This window comes from Dipodomys ordii, unplaced genomic scaffold (assembly GCF_000151885.1).
Source record: "Dipodomys ordii isolate 6190 unplaced genomic scaffold, Dord_2.0 Scaffold75, whole genome shotgun sequence".
NCBI lineage: Eukaryota > Metazoa > Chordata > Mammalia > Rodentia > Heteromyidae > Dipodomys > Dipodomys ordii.
The window spans coordinates 4638551-4655594 of NW_012267291.1; the positions used below are offsets into that span (position 1 = coordinate 4638551).

Genomic DNA, 17044 nt, shown 5'->3' on the forward strand with positions numbered 1-17044 from the left:
ATTATTATTATTATTATTATTGTGGAAAGAAGTTTTTTTAAAAAAAAGCTTTAAAAATTGTTTTTATCATCCCAGACTCAAGTATTAAAAGGTGCTGTTGGGGAAGTAGGATGATATTTTAAAACTTATTTTCCCTTTCACGCACTGTAGGCTGAGGAAAACACTACATTTCAGTGCTCGTCCCATGTCTCTGTGGCAGCCTGTGACTTGATTTATCGGACTCTTTACAGTAAACCTTCATTACATGAAGGAGTGACAAAATCTCAGACCCAGCTCCCTAGGCTCAGGCAGAGCTGGAGCTCCACATCCTGCCCAAAAGCTCATGAGGTCAAAGCAAAAGACCTGAAATTTCCAAGATTTAGTTTCTGTCAGTGGTGAGAGTCTCTAGCCCAGAGGGTGACATGCCGGAGAGGCGGCAGATGAACAATCCACATGCCTTCCACCTGGGTAAACGTTAGCTGTAACTAAGTTGGTCCTGGGGCCTTGGCTGTGTGATGGGTTAAGGGATGGTGCTTTTCATGCGAGTTACTCTGAGCCGTGTCATTGTTATCATTCCTCCCATTAGAGGTTCTAGTACATTCTAGGATAGACATGCGAGAAGAGGACCTGTGAACACATAAATGGGTGCATGTGCCTGATGAAATACTAGAAGGAACCAGGGAAGGAAATAAAATGAGAGACAAAAAGAAAAGGAAGGGGATAAATAATGGAAGAAAGGGTGAGAAAATAGGCTTACAAAAACAAAAACAAGGAAGGAGGAGATCCAAACAAGTATTTTTGTTTGTTGGTTTGTTTTGCTCTCTCATTCTATAGAATTTCCAGAATTTTATCAAGTCTAAGAAATAGCTCCATATCTGGAGATTTTTTCTGTTTCTTTTGGGTCAACCGGCCAGGTATTCTTTATGTGTCTGCTGTGAATAGAACTCAGGACCTTGAGCATACCAAGCCAGGGCTTACTGGAGAGCCACACACTTCGTTCTTTCCTTAGCCCTCCTTCTCCTTCTTAACGGACTCATTTTCTGGGCTTAGATGCTCGATGCTGAGATCAGGTAGATAAAATGCATAAGTGGATGCATTTCTCTGTTGAAATACAATAGGGAAAATGGTCCCTACCATTTCTAAAAACATAAGCAATTTCCGAGAGAGCAGGAGAGTGAAGAAGAGAGAGACTACTTACTACTTACATTATTTTTTTTTTGCCTTTTGACTAACAGCCAAAACTGAAAATGGACTCCTGAAACAATTTTTTAAGAGGTAAGTGCTCTGTCACAGTGCAGAAGTAAGTAAGAAAATGTGTGCCCGCACGCTTGCGTGTACCTGTAATTTCCCTCCGCAGCCTGTCACTCAAGCCACAGTGGAGGCTTTGCATGCAGAGCCCTAGAGGCAGGGATGTCCCCGCCATACCATAACAGTCAGAATCTCTAGAGTCAAGCTGGGGAATCTGCACAAATGTTCAAAGCAGAGAGTCTAGCAAGTAAAGACTGAGAATCGGCTCTAGTCCCCACACCAGAGCACAGCGCCGATCTGGAGCCCTGGGTGTTTCTGGAACTCCGTCTGATGGCCTGTGAGGGGAGGTTCCTTCTGGTTTGCAAAGTGTTTTGAAGTTTTTTAATGAAAGCCTTTATCTTCCGGGAGTGTTGTTGACCTGGGCAGGGCTTGGCAGGCTGGGTTCAGGTCCTGGCACCTACGGCATTCTCATTTCTCAGCAACCCCCATGCTCACCATTTGTGCAGTGCCCACCCTCCCAGTAACTTCCTTGTGTGTTCCTTTAAAACAATTCCCTGTTGTATCAGCTGACATAATTTCATTATAAAACAAAAACTGAAGTCACTACCCATCACCGTTGGTGAAAACACATGCTACCATTTGCTGTCAATTGATGACAATCAGAAAATGACAATCTCAGGTTATAATTTCATGTTTTCAGTGGATTGGGTTCCTGGCTAAGCTCAAGGCATCTGAGGTTGACTCTTTCTTGTAAACAAGCAAGAGATAGGAGCCCAACACAGGCTAAAACCAAACACAGCCTTCCTCTAGAAGTGATCAGAGGAGCTGAGCTGGTATTGAAAATACTACTTGTTGACAACATTTTCACCCCGCCACTCAGTGCTACTTAAAGCCATCTGTCTCCAGTGGAATGATGGCTCAAGATGGAAAAACTGTGGGGTTGAAAAATGTCCGAGGTGGAGCTTTCTCCCTTCATCACAGTTACAGGGAAGAGGAAGGAGCTGTCAGGACGTTCCAGAAACAAGAGTTTGAGCTCATAGACCATAACCTGCCCCCTTGCCTTGATCCCTCCCCTCCCCTCCTAATAATCAAGTCATCATCTTCCATCCTTGCAAGCAATATTTCTGGAGTTCAACTGTATGCCAGGTCTTGTGGACCCCAAATCAAGGACATTGTAATGTCTTTCCAGCATGATCACAAGCTCAGAGTCGCAGAGATGATTCCAGTCATTTCACATTTATTGAGCATTTACTGTGTACTAGACACTGACTCTCCCAAGTGGCTGTTTTTTTATCCTTTACTTCTCTCAACAGATCTGAGAGGGAGGGAACTTTTATTATCCTTATTCTACCAATAAGGCAATCAAGGCGTGGACGGGATTATTAACTTGTTAATGTAATGACTCAAATTTATTGACCATTCACTGTGTATGGGGCTCTGTGCTAAGCATCTTATTTGATTTATCTCAATTAATCCTCATAAAAACCCAATGAGAGGAGTTCTTTTATTAGCTCTGTCTTGTTAATGAGGAAACAGAAACTTAGAGAGCAAAGGTGCCTCCGGCCACACCACAAGGTCGTGGCCCGGGGGAGTCGGTCTGACCTCCTGGTCCTCCGGCCACGTGGCTCAAGGTGGGTAGGAGATGTGAGGAAGCACTTCCAGGCCTCCAGGAAGTGGGCCTGGACGAGTGTGGCCCCGCCCCCTGCACCATCCATTTTGAATAAAGGTAGCGCGAAAGGCTATTCCTCATCTCAACTGTTGCTCAGAGAATGACAAAATCACTTTTTAGTGAGACCCTCTTGTAACTGCCAGAGGAGAAAAGTGCACAAGAGAACCTAAGAATGGAGTAACAAAATAAGTAGAATCAGATTTTACCTATATGGCTTTCCATAGTCTTCTTTTTCTCACCCCCACCCCCACCCCAACCAACCTGTGGTCCTGTTTTCCCCTCTGGCCAATCCCCATCTCCACCATCCATCTGCCCCCTGCCTTGGACTGGACCAAGAAAGGAGGCTCCTAATTGGCCCACCTGTTTCTACCTTGGTGCTCAGTGCATACATAGCATGACCGCGTGAGCCATCTCAGGTGAACCTATCAGATCTCGTCTCTGCTCCTTCACCCTCCCTGCCCCCATCTCAGTGGAGACCCCAGGGCCTCATGACAGCTCTACAGCCTGTCTGCTTCGCCACCCTGCTTCCTAGTTGATCTCTTGGTCTCAGCAGGCTCTTGTCCTGGACTCTGAGCCATGCCTTTCGGGGAGATGTGAGTCCTTCTTTGCTCAGGTTCCAGTGTCACCATCGCTTCTGCAGTGAGGAAAGTGATCTTTACTAATGATCTTACCCCAAACACTGAGCTCTTCTCACCCCCTTTTAATCTTCTTCACTGACCATTCTACCTCCTGACGTGGTGGGACTTACCTGCTGGCCAGTCCCCTGCCTGTTCCCACACTAAATCTAATCTCCAAGGAGCCACACACTTTGCCAGTTTGATAGATTCAGGGCTGCGGTTCCCACATCTGTCATAGTGCCTGATGCACAGTCAACCTTCAATCATATTTGTCCAATAATGGCCTCAAGGCAGGTAGCAAGCACTCCCAGATGCTCTCCCTGAGATCCCAAATCTCTTTGTCCTGTGAAAACACCTTAGCAGGACCCAGTCAGCCTCCCTTCCACCTGCTGTCAAGCCTTTATGCGCAGGTGACAATTAAAAGTGAAGAAGGCGTTACCAGGAAACAGCCAGTTGCCTTCTCCCATTATCTTAACAACCCTGAGCTCAGCAGACCTGGGTCTTAGGGGAGCACTAGCTCCCTCCCAGGTGGGGCAGGGGGCAGGGGGCAGGGCTTCCTAGTCCTGTGGGGCTTGGCGGGGGGAGATGACATGGGGCTGGGTCCGGAGGAAGCCTGGAGAGCACACAGAGGGGCTGAGCCTCAGGAGTCCATCTTCACCTTCAAAGGTCTATCCACGTTCTCCATTGGGGGTTCTAGATGTCACTAAGAAGTCTGCAAAGCCCCATGAGCAGCATGCACTGTTATCTGATGAGTAGATGTCTACTCCACTAAGGGGCACCTCTGCTCTTCCTTAGGGACACACATGTCTACCCCACCAAGAGCCACCTCTGTTCCTCCACAAAAGACACAAATGTCATGATGCACCATGCACAAGTGGGTTGTGAAAATCACCCTATGTTTCTTTCATGTTTTCTAAATGGCTACATATCCAAAGCCCAGCTACGATTATGACTGGTAGAGAGATCTGCTAATAATTTAAAATGTGTCAAAGAGATCATTACCTTCAAATGCTGTTATTTAGTACACAAAAACCATCCACTAATAAAATTACTTATATATTTATTTATTCATTCTTTTAGAAATATTCATCTAGTACCTAATCAGTACCTAGGTTCAATTCAGTTACCTGAATGTCTCCCAGAATTCCTCCATAAAAGAAAAAAAATGCCAGGAGGAAGAGCATCCATTTACCAAGGAGACTTCCTGCAAATGCTGGAGTGGAGTTTTACCACATCACATGATCTAATGATCTCACTCAGAATGGGAGGAGAGCAGTATTCTCCAGAGGGAGAAACGGGTGCAGTCAGATAAGGACTCTGCTTGCATAGTCCTGGGTCAGCGAAGGGGGCGCTTAGCCCCATCCGAGCTTCCGTAGCTACTCGGCAGCTGCTGCCACAGCTTCACCCACATGGGGACCTTGCCATCCTGGCACCAAGCATCTTAGCTTAGCCCTCTAGTTACCATCCATCGGGGGCTGGGTAGTACCCAAAACCACCACCACCTTTGAATGCACACGAGGGCCTAAGTCCCACTCATAACACCATTAGACCCTTGCTTGACCCCTACACTGTTAAATCACATCTCTGCCTTGCTTGAACCCCTAACCCTGATATCCCATTTCCCCTAAAATCAAAATTAAAAGGCCCCTGCCTCCCTCTCCTTATTCTCTCCCCTTCTTTAGCTCATCCAACCACAGTGGCCTTCTCGGTATTCCTCACATATGCAAGTCCTTCCTGGCCGCAGGCCCTTGGCACATCCCACGCCCTCTGCCTGCACTGCTTCTCCCAGTGCTAGGGTTGGCTGGTCTTTCACTTTTTGTTCAGATCTGATCAAATCATCACTGGAGAAATACTAGCCTGATCTCTCTATTTAAAAGGGTCATCCTCCCCACCCTCTCTAACCCAGTAGTTCTGATTTATTTTATGAAATGCAATTAGCACTATTCAACATCCTACGATATATTATTTGCACATTAGATTTTTTTTGTCTCATTCTCAAGAATATTATAGCTGGGCAAAGGCGGGGACTTTTTTTTTCTTTTTACTTTTCTTCACAATCATCTTCAGTACTGAGAACATCCATCTAGCACATAGTAGGTACATAGTCAATATTTGCCAAATAAATAAATCCATGAATACACATTTATACACACGAAGAGCACTGAAGAAAGATCTGTGTGTGTGTGTGTGTGTGTGTGTGTGTGTGTGTCACGGTCTTTGACCTGTGGGTCTATTAGATGATGCCTGTAAAGGCAACATTGTCTGTGGATGCTCTCAAAATCCCCCTCCAGGGATGGCCAATCACACCTGCCCAGGGTGACTCCTGGGAGCCCATGAGACCTCTTTGGGTAAGCACTGTGGCCATGACAGACCAACTCTGTGGGTGCAGTGCATGGGTTTGGAAGCAGGAAGAGCTTTCGGCCAAGCTGGGTCACTGCATGACCTTGAGAGAACCCCTCTGTGTGGTATGAAGAGCTCTCCCAAAGAAAGGGATTCTCCTGAGACCAAACACCTGGCACTGAACCCGTCCCCTCTTCCAAGATGTCTCTTCTAACCACCAACAATTATGTGGTCCCAATTCCTGTAGTCAGAATGTTGCTTTTATAACACAGATGTCACCATGGAGTTTCTTTCTTTCTCTGTGCAAATTCTTTTCTTTTTCTATTAGAGGTTTGCTGGTATGGGGGTGGGGGGCAAGTCCTCAGGTCCCAGGAACAGGACTTGTACATAGTAGGAGCCCAAGAAAGAATGGCTGCTGACATAAATACAGGTCAATGTATCAGGTCCCAGGACAATGCCTGATATATCACAGGACTCCGCAGTAGCAGATAGCATTGTTGCGACAATAGTTGTTCTTGTTGCTGGTAAAATACTATTCTTGGGAAAGAAAGGTTGTTTTTGTTTTGTTTTATTTTGTTTTTTGGGTTTTTTTTTTGAGCTTCTGTAGTGCCCCATCCAGCCCAGAATGAGTCTACCTCTGGACAAGAAGCTTCTGATTTTAAAACTGATTTCTACCCTTGGATCCGTGATGATGCATGAGTCTTTTAGCTCTAATCTTACAGAATCCTTCTAACAAAGTGGGGATAGAAGAGCTTGAAGAGGCAGAAAGCCCTACATTGCTTGCAAGATGTAGACCCAGGGATTTGAACTTGGATCTATCTGATTTCAAAGCTCACAGGCTACCCTAGGGGTAAGGTTTGTCCCTAGAGCCAGGGCTCTGCTCCTAGAACCCAAATCACTGCCCCTTCTCCCTCCGTTCCCTCAACAACCTAAAAGCCACCACCAGGAGGACAGCAAGAAGACTTGCAAAGCAAGCTTCCAACTCTCTAAAGCAGGGAAATAACCCACAGCAATTCCTATCCAAAACATGCTTATATCTTTTCAGTTGGACATTTCTTCTGTACCAAACGGTCCTGAATGCCTGGAATGGAGTTAACTCTTCCTTTTTTTTTTTTTTTATTCCCCTCCAGGCTCACCTCAGCCCAGCCACGATTCACATCTCCCGAGGGTCGGGAGGGGCTCCCAAATACACAGAAAATTCCAAGGATACATCGAAGTGACTTACAGGGAGCCCCACACAGTTTGCACGGAGATATTTACACATTGCAGCTTTCGCTTCTCCATGGCAGTTCCTCCTGGAGGCGACCTTGGCCCTCTGTCTCATTTTTATACCTCCCAGGCCACTAGATTCCGGGGAATTCTCAGGACATGTCCGGTACTGTGAAAGTTTCTTGCAAACCCATTGCAAACAGAATGGCTGTTACCTACTCGCTTCATTTTTATTTTTAAATCTCATTCTGCTCTTCATATTATTTTCATTAGAAACAATAACAGTTCTGCCCACCTTCGGATCCCAACTATAATTTCCATAGAAATGACTTCGATGCGGCTTGGAGGAGAAACCTCATGGGTGATTTGAGAGGCTTCATCCAGGTTTGAAAGCACTCAACTAATTAAGCTCAATGATGTTAATTCTTGTTCTAACAGAAACTCCAGAATGCTGTCCTTTTTTTTCTTTTCCTTTTTCTTTTTTTTTTTTTTTTTGTTAACCTACCTCCGTGTCAGGCAGCTTTATGGAAACCTGAGGCCTTTCCTTTAGCATAAATGGACACTTTAGCTTTTCAATTAAATTAGTCTTTGGAGAGAGAAGCAAAAGAGCTAAAAAGCTCCTTTAAAAACCTTCCCGCTTCACTGTGTGTCATCTGCCAAGAGATGTGTAGTTAAAATGCAAGGTGATTTTCTCTTATCGTGTAGGAGCAAAGTTTCCTATCGTGATCCTTGAGCTAGTTATCTTCTAAAGCGTCTCATTCGTGGTTTCTTTTGGTTTGTCCACATTTGGCTATCTGAAACTATATACATATATATATATATATATATATATATATATATATATACACACACACACATACATACACATATGTATATATAATACATATATATGCATGTATAATACATGCTATATAAAATATATATAAAGAAAGTGTATTCTGATGTTTTACTTCCTTGTGCATTCTGAAAGCCCCACTTTCAAGTTAAGGTAAGAGGTGGTGGGATATTGAAATGAATTAAAACAAACAAATAAGACAGGTGGAGAGGGAACTCTTTTTTAGGCGAGCAAAATTCAAGGCAAATGCTCTCAGCCATGATCCAGGTGTTGTTGTTGTTTTTTTTTAATCCTTCCTCTCTGTAATTTTTCTAAGCTCATTATCTCTAGAACTTTTGCATTGTACAACTCCCTTGCTGTAAAGCATAGCTAAATAGTACAGATATATTAATAACAGGATTATGGAGCTGTGCCTCTTGAATTTTAATTTCTAAATTTTCAAATAATTTTAGGCACTGCTTTGGCCTCCCAGGATATTTGAAGACACCCAGGGGACCTCTTTTTCTATAGAGGGAAATAGAAAAGATTGAGAAGAGCAACAACTGGAAATTCCAAGCGGTCATTTTAATGACTTTTCAAATACCTCCAAATTATTTAATCATCTCATTCACAGAGTTGGCTTTGGAAACAAATGCATCAGCAATTTCCACTTGCATCTCGGCATTATTGTATGTGTGTGTGTGTGTGTATGTGTGCGCGCATGTGTGTGTGCACATGCAAGCGTGCATGTGCATCCAACCAAGTATACAATATCTTCAGAACACACCAAACCTGAGTGTCAAACGTGGTAATGATTTCTCCAAACAACAACCATACCAGCCTGGCCACATACTGCAGCTCTCCAGATTCTATACAAATGCACACTTTCACCCCTTGTTCGTTTGCAGGTAAGAGTTCAGCAGTGAACAGACAGTCTGGCTCTATAATCTCTAATTTTTATCAGCGTTTCCTAATGACGGGGCAGACCTTGAAAGCCACTTTTGCTCTGCCCTTATACCTTCTCCTGAGGGTGGGGTGTATGTGGGGGATTCCAAAGGCAAGTAACTGAAAGGCCAGAGTGGGAAAAATAGTAAAGGAATTCTAAATCAGTGAACCACTTTGAAAGACGCATGTAACTAGATGGTATTTTTCCCTGACTGCAATACCCAGGTGATCAGACCATCAGTACTAATGAGTGAATTTCTTGGAGAATGACGAAGCCCCTTCACTACTGAAGGCTGCTTGCCAAAGATCACTTGAAAGAACAGGAGAATTTTTAACTTCAAGGGAAACTTGTAAAAATGTAAAAAATATTTTTTAAAATGCAAATTATGACCAATTACTGAAAAATGGCCACATACCAAAAAAAAAAAAAAAACCAACAAAACAAAACAGAAAACACATCGTCCTTCAGGGTCTGTGTACGAAGATGGAAGCTGAGGCTCCTCTGGTTTCCAACAGCCATAGAAAGATACTCTGTAACTTGTCACGTAAGAAGATGACAATAAATTTCTCCCGAAGAAAGAAAACTATAACAGCATTCTCAACTTGCGAAGCAATAAAATTACTTGTGTGCCAGGCTCCTTTTAATACCACTGTGATTTTTTTCCCCTAAAAGTCATTCAATTTGATTGTAATTAAATATGTAATGAAAATGCTCTGCTTCGGGGAAGCCGTGCAGACGTTCTCTGTTAGTTTAATGTATTTTCAACTGACTTTGCATCGAACGAAAATGATACTCTGTGTACCTGGCCTTCTTAAGATGGAATATGCTAGACCATCCTGTGCTTTGTGAAGGGGAGCAGCATCTTCTTCAACCAGTGCTCCCTAAAACAGATGGCATACAGGCATTTGGACATTTAACCCGCTTGAGTCAGCTAATTGCAGACCCAGGACAAACAGGAACAGAGCCTGGGTTTGCTTCCTGGCTGATTTTTCTAAGCTCCGATGTTTCAGCAGCCTTATACAATGCCAGGCTGAGTCTCCCTTTAAAACCTGCTCAGTGGAGAACACAATTCCCAAAGCATCATGGGAAGACAAATGGACCAATCCAGGTGTTTCCCAGTTGGAGAGAGTCCCTCCGAGCAGTGAGAAATTAGCTGGGGTAAATTAAAGCCAATATCTCTTCTGGAGAAGGTGGCAAAAGTCAAGACACTTCAGGGGCTCACCCCTCAAAAGACTTCTGGAAGGTATTTGTGGGGTAAGAAGCGTCCCCTAAGGTAGCAGTAAGAATCAAGGTGGCTGATGGGGGAGAGGGGAAGAAAATGAAAATGATGGCCATGGCCGAGGGAGAGCAGAGTATGTTGAAGGGGAGTTCTACCAGGGAGAAGTTTCTCAGAGCCTCTCTCCCTTCGCTCCCCGAGAACTCCCTGTCACTTGCAATCTGCTGATTAGGGTTAATGTATTATGTCCTGATATGGCAGATTAAAAATGAAATCAATAAGTGCCTAAAACAAATGGGCTTTTGAGATGTCCCATTCAATCTGAGTCTTTAAGAGTGAAGCAAGAAGAGGGGGAAGGAGGCCGAGAGGGGAGTAAGGACAGGAGCACTTAAGCAATCAATTTCAATCCCAAACAGTGTGTGGATAAAGCAATTTCTAGGTACCTTTCCTTCCTTTTCAGGGATCAGCCTTAGATAACCCAGAATAACCCAGAGTTTGTGCTGTTGTTTAGAGTCTTTGGGCTGTGTGTGTGTGTGTGTTTATTTTTTTCCATTTGTCTTAAATTCATACTGTTTGGTCAGTGAAAGTATGCAAGAGACTTAGGGTCTCCAGTGACCTCATTCCTATCCTCTAGAACTCCATCCCACCTGCCAATAAATTAAAGGCCAATTTCACCTTCAGCGGCAGCTGTGGTCCCTCCGTCCCCAGCTCTGTGGCTTAGCTGACCAGAGCCTCACCCATTCACCCAGAGTCAGAGTTATGGACAGGAGGACGCAGAGTTTTCTCAGGTCACTCGGACTCCATTGCAATATTCAGAATTGTCCCAGCAGAATCTGTCTCCCATGTAAATAACCTGAGTAATTAAAGTGTAAATTGCAACTTTTAAGTAATGATTGCTAATAGTCTAATGTTTACCGCTACACAAGGGCATTCATGAAAACAAAATCTGCATTCTTCATCTCCATATTCAATAAACAAAATACAGGAAGAGAACCGTTCTTTCCTGCCAGCACTCCCTCCTCGGATCTGTTTAGTCAGAAAGCATCGGGAGGTCCACAAGTTAGAAGCATCTAATCGCTTGGGGCGATTTCTACAGGGGCAGAGCCGGGTGATCTATGGACCTGCTAGATATTCCTGTGTACCTGAGCACAGAGGACTTGGTGTTCTGTCGCCACTGGCTGGCATGGATTGAAAAACAATAGTTGAGGGTTGTGACATAAAATACGTAGTGCACGTGTGTGTGTGCTCAGAGACCTGAGAGACACGTTGTTGGGATCAGGAGGGTTCGTGTGTGTCTACAGTTCAAAGATCTTGAGCACTGTGCATCTTATAAAATACAACCCCAATCCACACATTGTTCTGTTGTATTCTACCATCCTGCCATCTTCTCTATCTTTTCTAAAATGAATGGGGAGGGAGTGATGTTAGTACAGCATCGTGCAATATTTCAGGTAAAAGTGGGCGCATTTTTAACAGTGAGTGAAATATACATCTTACCAAGTACGCCAAACACGCTCACACACATAGCCATGTCCTGAGGGCAATACAGGCTTCTTTCTCAACTTTTTTTTTTTTTTTTTGCATTAAGTGACAGAATGGAGCAATTGCATAGTGTTAGGAAGCCAGGAAGAACACCATTTGGGAAGAAAATGTTCTGACTTAGCTAGCTCCCTAAAGAGAATTGCCTACCTCACGTTCCTTCCCCCTGCAGGGGGAGGAATAAAGCAAATAAAGACTAAAATTCTCCATCGCTTACGATACCATCCTGTCTGTTCTATTTGGATACCTGCTTTATTTTATTAGAAAGTCCTGTGATTCCTTGAAACGTACAACTTAAAAACGAATAATGCAAAGGGATCTAATAGCCTTGAACTGTTGTTGTAGGAAAAAAGTACCCCAAGAGGGCCTCATCTCTGCTTCCTTTCCAAGCTTTTTCTATCTTCCATTATTCATTAATCAAGCTGGAAATCAAGCTTTCAACATGAGTCCATGGGAGTAATTACTTACAGTTGTGCATTGTATTTAATTTTAAGCAGTGATAAAAGTTAGGATGGCCAAAGCCTTCCAGCCCACCCCCACCCCCTTCTCGGAATGTTAACTGGAGAAAAGATCCCAACGAACTTTGCTTGTGCATAATCATCTCTGCTAAAACAGAGTAGGCATTGATGATCTCGGAGTGGAGGGAAATGGGAGAAAAGCTCTGTGAAAAATGATCTGCTTTATTAATATGAGAGCAAATAAGTACCCTAAGAGAGGCCTCACTGTGTATGAGCTGACTTCTCTCCCTTCAACTCAAGAAAAAGATTTCTACTTCTGGAGAAAATAATGCCAGACAAACGAACATGCAAAGACACTAGGAATATAACAGGCCACAAAACTGAAACTATAGCCCCAAGTTCCTAACACACAGATGACAGACAGATAAGACAGATAGACAAACAGACAGACAGATATACACACATGCACACATGCACGCTTGCACGCACACACATACACACGCTCACACACACATACACACACTATGATAAATAGACTAGCCAGTACCGATAGACACCAGCTTGATGAAAGGGTCTAATTTAAATAATGTGAAACTGCGTCATTTTATGTACACCTGGATCCTCATTGATCAGAGGATAATTATAATCAAAGTAGTGCAATTCTGAGCAATGCACTTTTTGTAATGAGCTTACGAAAGGAGACAGGGCCAGTCATTCTGGTAATTTAAATCACTGCCTAGTTGTTGATGGCCTTTACCGGAAGAACAAGAGGGAGGAGGTAAAAAAAAAAAAAAAAGAGTAATTTTCAGGACAGTATCACTTCTTGCTGGAGCATAGCCCAGGGTTCTCTTTTGGGACAACAAGAATATTATCTCAAATAATCCAGCTACATTTAAACTTCTGTTGCCAGAACCAGACGAAGCACGCTCAATCTTCCTGAATCTCCAAGGCCATGGACATGGCTGTCAGATTAGCTAAGTAGGCAAAGTTTTTTTTAAAAAAATAAGGGAGCTATTGTTTTCAAAAGAGGTAATTAGAGTTGAGAAAAGAAAACTTCACGGCCTAGACAAGTTCCAAATATATATGGTACTAAGAATATTTTTGTCCTTTTGCTCTTAGGGAGAAAATTGGAAAAATCTATGAATCAGAGATTTCTAAATGGTATTTCCAGGTGCAACTAAAAGCAACCTGCAAATGGTTACAGAAGCAATCCTGTACTCAGAAGAAAAGGTGACGGAGGATATTTTCAAGCCCATGCAGTGCCAATCAGGTTAGAATCACAACCATGGAGAATAAGCTGGTGATCAGCAAGTTCAGACACAAATGTTCACTTTCCCCACATGCCTAACCAACTTCGGATCACTCCTAAGGGAGACTTGGGGAAGTTGGTGAGTGTTTCTCGGAACTTCTCACCGTGTTGCACTTGAGTTGGAACAGAATAAAATGTGTCCAGGAGTTTGGAGAAGACTAGTTTTAACTAATCCTGCCTACAGCAAGAAGATGAAGACAGAGAATGGGATGTGTGTGTGGGGAACAACAACATAATAACAACAAAATTTAAGCTTTTTTTCCCTCTCCCCCTACAGCCCTAATTCAACTAAAGGAAACAAAGAAATAAAAAAAAACACCCACATTAGAAGCTAAACAAGATAATAATTGTGCATGTCTGGCTCTGAATATAGAGGGTAAGGCTTGCGTCACCAGCACTCCAAGTTACCATGGTGAGTGATTTATTGATATACATCAAGAATGAATAGATCAAAGGCAGGGAGATGACAGGTGATCAATCAGATGTCAAATCAAAACTAGCAATCAAGTGGAAAGCTGATTTTTCAGTGGGTGGGTCTGGCAGGAGAAAAATGAACTTTCATATTACACTTCCGAGAAGCAAAACCCCAACATACTGTTAGAAAAGCAATTAAGCTACCCCAAAGAAATAAAATAAAGTCTCGTGGACAAACCATTGAGCCCATCCGCTAACCTGCCCCCAGTTGTTGTTTCTTTTTGGCAAGGGGTTCCGGCTGTAAGTAAGGATTCAGACCGGATGGTCCCATCATACAAAGTTCCTAACTCTCTCTGGGCAAAGAAAATTCAGAGCTGTTTAAATTTCTAGTGGGGGCACCACCAGCCACCCCCCTTTCCTTTTCCTTTTTTTTATTTAAGAGAAAGGACAGGGCTGATTAAGGTTTCTCAACGTGGAACCTTTTAGAACAAATCCCGAAAGCTCCATCCATCTCCTAAGGTACGGTTTTCCGATCCTGGAAATCCAGGCTCAACTCGCATTGCGTTGCTCACCCCCAAGCCAGCCGGTGCAGCCCCGGGGCTTGGGCCTGCCCCCCACACACCCCAGCGCCCCAGCGCCCCAACCCCAGCAGAGGAGACGCTGTCCCTGGAGGCCAGAAACTGCTGGCACTGCCCACACCGCCACCACCACCACGCGCAGGAGAGAGAGGGGTGCTGGGGCGGAGAGACCCGTCTCTCTCAACGCCGCACCCCAAGTCCTCAAGCCGACTTTGGCTCCAGAGGCAAGCAACAGACTGGGAGAAAAGTTAGGGGAGGGGTAGAGGGTGGAGGAGAAAAAAGTTTAAAGAAGGCAGGCTTGGCGGGATAGCGTCCCCCCAACTCACCCCGCCGAAGCCTGGGGAAGGGGAGGATTGGGGAGACCGGAGAGGGCGAGAGGAGAGAGGAGGTTATGGGGGGGTACCCAGAGCAAACTCCTCCACCACCACCGCCATCCTTCCCCTCCCCCCGAAAGCTGGAAGGGGTGGCGTCCCGGGGCACCCCCGGGCACGGAGGGCGGGCGCGGAGGCCGGCGCGCAGGGCAGCCGGGGTGGGCAGCCCCGCGGCGGAGCCGGAGCCCAGTCTCTTACCTGCCGCCCGCTTGGGTGCCTGCTGTTTTCTCCTTGGCATCGCTCTACTCCGCTCCAGTCCCACTTCTGGCGCCCCAGCCCGAGCCGCACGCGGGGGCCGCTGTCTGGCTCTCCGGGCGTCCTCCGCCTCTATGCCCGGTGGCTCCTAGGACGTCACTCGGCCTCTGTCCCCCCGACGAGCCCCCTCCGCCGGGCCGCGGGGACCCCCCCCCTCCGTGGGTGGCGGGGACGGCGGCGGCTCGCTCGTGGCGGCGGCTTTCAAGTGGAGCTGGTTTTCCGCCTTGTTTGTTTGTTGGGTTTGGTGTTGTTTTGGTTTTTTTTTTCCTTTCTTTTTTGTTTTTTTTTCTTTCTGCTTTTGGATTTTTTTTGTTTGTTTTTGCTTTTTTTTTTGGTGACTGGTGAGACACTTGATTTCTTTATTAAACATCCAAGACCGTATTCGGAAGGAAGGGGCGAGGGGCGCACACGCGCGCCACGCGCACACGCGCGCGCGGAAAGATAAGGGAGGGGGGAAGCAATCCTGGGGAGGTAGTGGGTTTCTTCTTCTTTTCCTTCTTCTTTCTTCTTCCTTTTCTTGTTTCCCTCCTCCTCCTCCTCCTTCCTCCTCCTCCTCCTCCTCTTTCTTCCTCCTCCTCCTCCTCCTCCTCTTCCTCTCGGGTCTCGATGGCGGATTCGCGCACGCAGCGGGAGAGATCAGTGGAGGTAGGTTTGTGGCTGCTGTCAGATCCCGTCTGTGAGTGATATGCGAGAGGACAGCAGCAGGGTTGGGAAAGACAGAAAATCTGGAATTCACTCACTCACTCACACACACACATTCACACGCGCGCAAGCACACACCCAGACACACACGCACACACACTCACCCCCACATATGCACACACACACACACACTCACACACTCTCACACACACAAGACAGGGCGAGGCGATGCCAGCGAACATCGATCCCGCTGAACAAACTGAACCCGAAGAAACTCCTCCTCCTCCTCCTCCTCCTCCTCCTCCACCTCCTCCTCCTCTCCCAGCGACCTGATGACAGCGAGAAATTTACTCCCCAGCCGCAAAGCGCCCGGCACAGCCAGTCTATTAAAGGGACAGTGTCCCGCCGGGGAGGGGGGGGAGGGCTGGGGACAGGGGACCTCTGGCGCGCCAAGCCTCCCCCCCTCCAACCCCCCCTCCCCCTGCCTCCGTGCGTCCTGATCGCTGGTGAGCTGGTGTGTGCCCCTCGGGGAGGAGGGCTGAGGAGGGGGCATGGGAAGGAGGTGGGGAGGAAAGAGGAGGGGAGGACCCGGTGGTGGTTGAACTTGGGACTGGGCAGGCAGAGCAGGCACCAGCTAGAGGCTGGCCAGAAAGGGGTGGAGTAGGGGGAGGGCACTTGATGGGGAAGACCTCCATCCTGGAAGTCCCAAGCCAGTATTCCTTTAAGTTGAATGCCGGCATCCTGCCCACTTCTTCTTAACCAATCTGATCATTAAAACAATTTTTTAAAAAGAAAACCAAACTCTCTACTGCCTCATAGTCTAATCAGTGTGTGTGTGTGTGTGTGTGTGTGTGTGTGTGTGTGTGTGTGAACTTGGAGACTCCAGCTCTTGCTTAGGCTTTTCTAGGCTAGCACTGTACCACTTGAGCCATTACTCCCCTCCCCTCCCCCAGTTCCAGCTTTTTGCTGGTGAAATGGAGATAAACCTAAGACTTTCCTGCCCAGATTGGCTTTGAATCTTGAATCTTTGGATCTTCTCCGATCTCAGCCTCCCGAGTAGCAAGGATTAGAGGGATGAGCCACCGGGACCCAGCTATCCCAGTCGTTTGTTGTTTCCTCTGAGGCATGTATATTGAGCATCTGCTGTTTACTGAGCAGCTACTACCCTTGTCAGTAGTTACATTGTAATGGGAGAGTAGAGAAGTTGCCCCCAGGATTGCTATTGCTTAAATGTTTTCCCAAAAATCTACCTTACTACACACAGACACATACACACACATCTCATCCTATTTTTCTCCATTAGGCTTATTGACATGACGTATTTCAGGTCTAGCTTTGTATTTGGTTAATTGTCTGAGATTGTTCATGAAAGATCAACACCTTGGGGTGGAGGATTTTTGCCTCCTTTGGTTCCTCACATCCTCCATTGATAGCAAAGCA

At 45.7% G+C, this 17044-nt stretch overlaps 1 protein-coding gene across 1 annotated transcript in view; it reads right to left on the minus strand.

Annotated features, from left to right (window-relative positions):
* Positions 1-15083, minus strand: part of Tshz2 (teashirt zinc finger homeobox 2) — a 231470-nt gene extending 216387 nt beyond the window's left edge. The window contains exon 1 of the mRNA XM_013024281.1: positions 14906-15083. Within this exon, the coding sequence (XP_012879735.1) occupies positions 14906-14945 (40 nt within the window). The 5' untranslated portion in view covers positions 14946-15083. The remainder of the gene's footprint in view (positions 1-14905) is intronic.
* Between the last annotated feature and the right edge of the window lie 1961 nt (positions 15084-17044).